Source organism: Etheostoma cragini, chromosome 12 (assembly GCF_013103735.1).
Source record: "Etheostoma cragini isolate CJK2018 chromosome 12, CSU_Ecrag_1.0, whole genome shotgun sequence".
NCBI classification, from domain to species: Eukaryota; Metazoa; Chordata; class Actinopteri; order Perciformes; family Percidae; genus Etheostoma; species Etheostoma cragini.
In genome coordinates, this window is record NC_048418.1 from 1,684,687 (window position 1) to 1,690,805 (window position 6,119).

Sequence of the window (6,119 nt, forward strand, 5' to 3'; positions counted from 1 at the left end):
ATGGACCAGAGTCTAGCAGGACCTGTCTAATGCACCAGAGTCTGGTAGGACAAGGCTAATGCACCAGAGTCTGGTAGGGCCAGGCTAATGGACAAGAATCTGGTAGGACCAGGCTAATGGACCAGAGTCTAGCAGGACCTGTCTAATGCACCAGAGTCTGGTAGGACAAGGCTAATGGACAAGAATCTGGTAGGACCTGTCTAATGCACCAGAGTCTGGTAGGACCAGGATAATGGACCAGAATCTAACAACTTCCTTTTGACCCTAACGCTGATACATTGTCAAGTTCAACATTGATCAAAACTCTAATCAGCCATCCACCGATGCTGATTTAACCTTTACTCTTCCTCACTCTCATCCAATCAGATGTGACTATTTCACAGTGTCATATTTCGGTTTTGCAATCTTCTTGATAACCGGCGAGCCGAGCCGGCCCGGCCCGCGGCCTTGTATCAAAATCAAATATCAGTCTGGACCCGGAGGCAGAGCTATTAGATTAGCTCTGCTAATAGCTATAGCCTACGTTCAAAAGACAGGATATTCACTTAGGCATTTACTGCCCGGACTCCTCTCTTTCCCTTCAGCTCTGGCGAGGATAAATGGTCCCTCACCGAGGCTCGCTGTCACGAGCCAAATGGGCCTGCAGAGTGTCGGATTACAGAGACGGGAGGACACAGTGTCCATTTGTCCTCAAAAGGTCCACATCTGTCCATCCACGTCCAGGAAGACGGGCAGACTGGCTGATGCATCACTTGGGGATTATACAGATTCAGTCTTTGTCATCCACCTCTGACGTGAAGCAGTTTGTTGATTGTACAACTGGGAAGATCTGGACTTAAATTGAAGTCACCTCTACACAGGAATTTGAAAGAATACCATGTGTTTTAAAGGGTGTCCCTCCTAGTCAAACAGTCCACTAATCAGTAAGTCGACTTAGTCTTTTGTCAATAAGTCATTAATGCTTTTTTTCATGCAGAATGATTTATTTTTATGAAACTCATGAGCACAAAACTAACCAATCAGTCATATAGCTGATGTCTGGGCCTTGAAGACCTCATATTGTCACTGTCAGGTGCAAACCTTGTGTGTCCAAAACGGTTGCTTTTCAGGAAATTAACAACAATATATTGAAAATATTACATGGAGGTATTTACCTTTGACAAAGTCAGATGGTATCGCCTATTTGCAAAACCCACAGACAGACGTAACGGGTGATAACACAAGAAATTGTGCATAGTGAACTGAATTAGCCAAGTAGAGCATGCTAATGAATTGTGTCTCTGTTTTAACACTTACTAATGAATTGTCCTGTTTTTTCCTCTCTGTTTTTCCTTGTATTACACAGTATATCAAATGTTGCTATTGTATATCTTTTGTCATTTTTTTATTGGATGGAAATTAGCTCTCGGTCTACAATCGGCATTTTTACCTGTAATATTGTACATGTTCAGCAATGTGTATTGTCCTGAAATATTAAATAAAAAAAAAAAATGTAACGACAAAATATGGCAATATAAGGTTTCTGACTGACAGTGACAAAATCTAACAACTTCAACCATATCAAACATCTATGATAGTGCAGAAAAGTTACATTTGAGCAATACAGGACCTGGATTTCAGCACCATGGACAGCTACAATGAGGACTGTCATCATTGGACTGTCTAAGAGCTGAGTTTCTAGTGATGAACAGTGACTGAATACATGTTTTCTCCTCTGCTACATTTCAGGGAGAAATAACGTCGACTCTACCGAGAGTACAGTGCATTATGTTGTTCATCATAACCGGATATAATCTTTATTGTATGTTGATTTCTTCTACACTGTTATTGTTGATTCACAATGCCTCGTTACATCTGCTAGAGATTTTACTAACAAAACATACGATCATTTTCTGACATCAAATGTTTTTCAGTTACCCAAAAGTTACAATTTTGACTCATTAGAATTACAGTTCTGTCTTTGTGAACCGGTCATTTGGATGTCATGTAATTTACTGTATATTTAACCCTTGTGTTGTCTTCCCGCCGACATGTATATTTTTGTTTTTCTGAGTCAAATATTCTACGTTTTGGTTGTCTTTTTAACCCTTTTGTGTCTTTCCACTGATGTTTCTGTCTCTTTTTCTTTTTCTGAGCCTTTTGAAATTTAAGCCTTTTGTTTTTTTTCCCAAATTTTAAAAGCTTTTTTTTTTTTACATTTGTTACTTCTTTTGACATTTTTGTCACTTTATTCTTCATTTTTTTCACTTTTCTGTCACTTTTTTTTAATTTATTTGTTACAATTGTTCACATTTTAGTCACTTTTATTGACGTGTCTTTTTTTTTTACATTTTACTTTTTTTTTTACATTTGTCGATTAATATTTCTCCAAATGCTATAAAATGGACAAAAAAACACCCAAATTCAATGAAAGAAGTGAACTGATCATTCATTTAATTCATGAGGAACGTTACAGGGAACAATCCATGTTACTTTTTGGGACAATTTGTTAGACAGAAGACCAGAATTTCTGATAGAGAAACTTTTTGAAAAGGTGTCAAAGTTGACCCGAAGACAACAGGAGCGTTAGGTTCCTGTAAACACTTAAAATGCAAATCTACTTCCCAAGGAAACTAGTGAGAAGCCTATGAGATCACATATTTCCTGTTGACCTCAGACTGCTGTGAACCCTGTATGACTAAAGTGTAACGTTAACCTCTGGACACTTATGCAGCTGTGAGTGTATTTTAAACTGCTTTCAAAATGAATTCATCCTTTTCTTTCATGCGTGACTTTGCTGCAGTACACATTGTTACTGTGTCCTCAGTCAGTGGTTCCAAAAAGGGAGGTTTCAGGACCTCTAGGGATCCTCCAAGGGGTCCTCAAGCATAATGAGCATTACTTTGGAGTCATTACAGATAACTAACTACTGACTGTACTATACTGTACTAACACATTAACTGCACTTAGTAATTTTTTGTGGGAAGCTTCTCTGGTCATGGTGGAAGCGTGATGCGGCTACGAGTCCCTCTGGCTCGCTGTGGTTGCAGATTGTAAAGCACTGGTGATCCATTATGTTAGGAAATGGTTACAGTTGTCTTTAGGTCTTTTCTGGTATTATTACGGTGTGCATGTTCCTGTAGCATGTCAAGAAAGGCTTGACATTAAGTGTTTAATATACTGTTGGGTAATTGAAAAACATTTGATGTTGCCAGCTGATCATATGTTTCATTTGTAAAAAATCTGTAAGGATATGATTGTGAATTGTGCATTGTGAATCGGGTCAACATTGATTTACAATAAAGATTACAACCGGTTGTGATTTTAAAAAAAACACACATAATGCACGGTACTCTCTGTAGAGTCGACGTTATTTCTCCCTGAAATGGAGCAGAGGAGAAAACATGTATTCAGTCACTGTTCATCACTAGAAACTCAGCTGTTAGACAGTCCATTGATGAAAGGCCTAATAGTAGCTGTCCATGGTGCTGAAATCCAGGTCCTGTATTGGTCATGAGTAACTCTTCAACACTATCATAGATGTTTGATTTTGTTGAAGTTGTCCATATTGTCACTGTCTGTCAGAAACCTCGTATCTCCATATTTTGTCATTTAAATATATTTTGTCATCACCCGTTACGTCTGTCTGTGGGTTTTGCAAATATTTTATCAGCGACGAGGCGATTTCATCCCGCTTTGTCGAAGGTTAATAGCTCAATATATTATTTTCACAATATTGTTTTTCATTTCCTGAGAAGCAACAGTTTTGGACGTACAAGGTTTGCACCTGACAGGCACGATATGAGGTCTTCAAGGTCCAGGTAGTTTCCATTAACCCTCCTGTTGTCTTGGGTCAAATTTGACCCCTTTAAAAACTCTCTATGTCTGATATATGAGTTTATTTTTAACCAAATTACCACAAAAAATTCAATTGGATTCCTTACAACGCTCTTTGCAAATACAGTTGATCACTTTCATTCCTGAGTAAACTCATCTGTACGTCCCTCGGATGTTAACTATTAGTCAAATAATTCAAAATCTTTACTTTTTTAATTCAAATATTAGGTATACTTCTGTTTAAATAAGGGTTATTGACCATACATTACAATAAGTAGTAAAGCTAGTGGTACTAAGGTGGTGTTGGTGAATACTTGAAAACAAAAAAGTCTGAAACAGGGACAAAAATTATCAATTTTTGTCTGTTTTTGACCCAGGAGGACAACACAAGGGTTAACCTGCTGACTGGGTCTGTGTGGGGGTGTGGGGTAGACTGATTGATTGACATCTTCCTGAGTCTCCTGCTCTGTTGCACTTGATAGAACAGGACAAATGACAGCTTTCTCATTCATATTGGTAGAAAAGACTTGTGTCCAAATACATTTCCATCCAAACCCTGGTACACCTCCAGCCTGGGCAGAGGTCTAATCAGACTTAATCCTTGAAATCACCTGTGTGGGTGATGGGAGGCTTTATATTTTGGTTCTGCTTGGCTCCCTTCAGTACTGAAAACCGTCCGATTGGACCAGTTCCCAGCATGTCAAAACAGAAGATTCTGACTCAGAATCAGCTTTATTTGCCAGGTACGTGGACACATACGAGCAATTTAGCTTTGGATCATCATTGCTCACAATGCACTTGCAATAGATAATTTATACACAATCTAAACAGAAACCATATAGACAGGTTGAGGAAATAGTTATGATAGTTAGGAGCATAGTGCAAAGACGATGTGCAACCAATCAAAGTGCAGCTCTGTGATGGTCTCTGTGCCCACACCATCATTCAATTTACATCAACCCCCCCATTGACAAAAAAATACAGCACTTTAAACCTAGTAACCCAATAGAGAGATACGGTATTTGATATTAGAAATATGACACATATCCGATCTGTTTCCCACACGTCAGTAGTATTTCCACTTACCTGCTCTGCGCCTTGGAAGCAGATCCGGCAGCTGGGAGTGGGGATGCAGGTCTCGCTGCTGCAGTTTGAGTGCATCGCCTGCTCCTTGCACGAGGCTCCCCCGACCGCCCCTTCCTCGCTGGAAAAATTCCCCCCGGTGCTCCCCTCACCTGCTTCCCTGCAGCCCCGGCCCTCCCGGCAGCCCTCTCTGTCCTCTGCCTGCTCTGGTTCCCCGTCCTCATCCTCGGGGTGCCGGCGTCCTTGGCAGCCCAGCGGCTCGCCTCCATCCCAGGTGGGGCGGTCAGTGATGCCGGTGATGCCGGTGTCTTCTCCCCTCGTCTCCCCGCAAGGTGCGCCCGCCTCTCCCTCCTCTGTGCTCATAATACAATGAAAGGTCGGTGTGAAGTGATGCAGCCTTTAGGCTCCCAGATCCCGGTCCTGTGGGCGAATATGCGTGGATACCGAGCCAATGTGCTCCCTCCTGTATCCGAACCTATGGTGTGGCAGCCTGGCGGAGATCAGCGGCCGGATCCCCTCTGTGCTGGGGCCCGTTGCTCGGTTGGAACCCCCTCATGCGCTCCGGAGACCCGGGGAGCATTTCCAAGCAGCCTCCATGCATCGCTACAGGACTCAGCCGTCCTGGAGCGCCGCGGATTCCCCACCCTTTCCTCCTCTTCCTCCTCCGCCTCTTCCCTCCCAACCGAGGAAGCTCACAGCTACACAGCAGCGGCTGTGGCGTAGGGAAGCCCGTCCTCCAACGGGACCACCCGGGTTAAAACCGGGGCACTGTTCACCCTGCTGATGGGCTCTTGAGCAAGAATCCTCAGACGCAAGTTCTCTGGTTCGTGCGCTCTCAGGAGGCTAAACAACTCATTTCCCCGGGGAGATGCCCAATAAATCACATCATTATCCCATTAATATGATAAAGGAGATAACTTTACAGATTATAAACCCTTTTTAGGGAGACTCAACCATCTCAGCCCCCCTAAAAATAATAAAAATACAAAAAGCATTTAATTCATTTTTAGTGCTTAAGTTAAGAGTTTTTTATCTTGTCTGTTAGTGACAGGAGGAACAATTCCAGGTCCAGAGGACTGTGAACAGGTTTATTATCCTGTGTGTCCGATGCACCTGTAACCACGTCAGTGAAAGGGTTAACAAAATCCTAGTGTTGGCCAATCAGAGGAGGCTGTGCCAGACTCCCGCCGTTTGGTTTGGTCTCCATCTGATCCGTCAGA

The 6,119-nt window shown here is 42.2% G+C and overlaps 1 protein-coding gene across 1 annotated transcript in view; it reads right to left on the reverse strand.

The window, feature by feature from the left end:
* Positions 1-5,341, reverse strand: part of march11 (membrane-associated ring finger (C3HC4) 11) — a 13,336-nt gene extending 7,995 nt beyond the window's left edge. Inside the window, exon 1 of the mRNA XM_034888587.1 lies at positions 4,903-5,341. Coding sequence (XP_034744478.1) covers positions 4,903-5,262 — 360 coding nt within the window. The 5' untranslated portion in view covers positions 5,263-5,341. The remainder of the gene's footprint in view (positions 1-4,902) is intronic.
* Between the last annotated feature and the right edge of the window lie 778 nt (positions 5,342-6,119).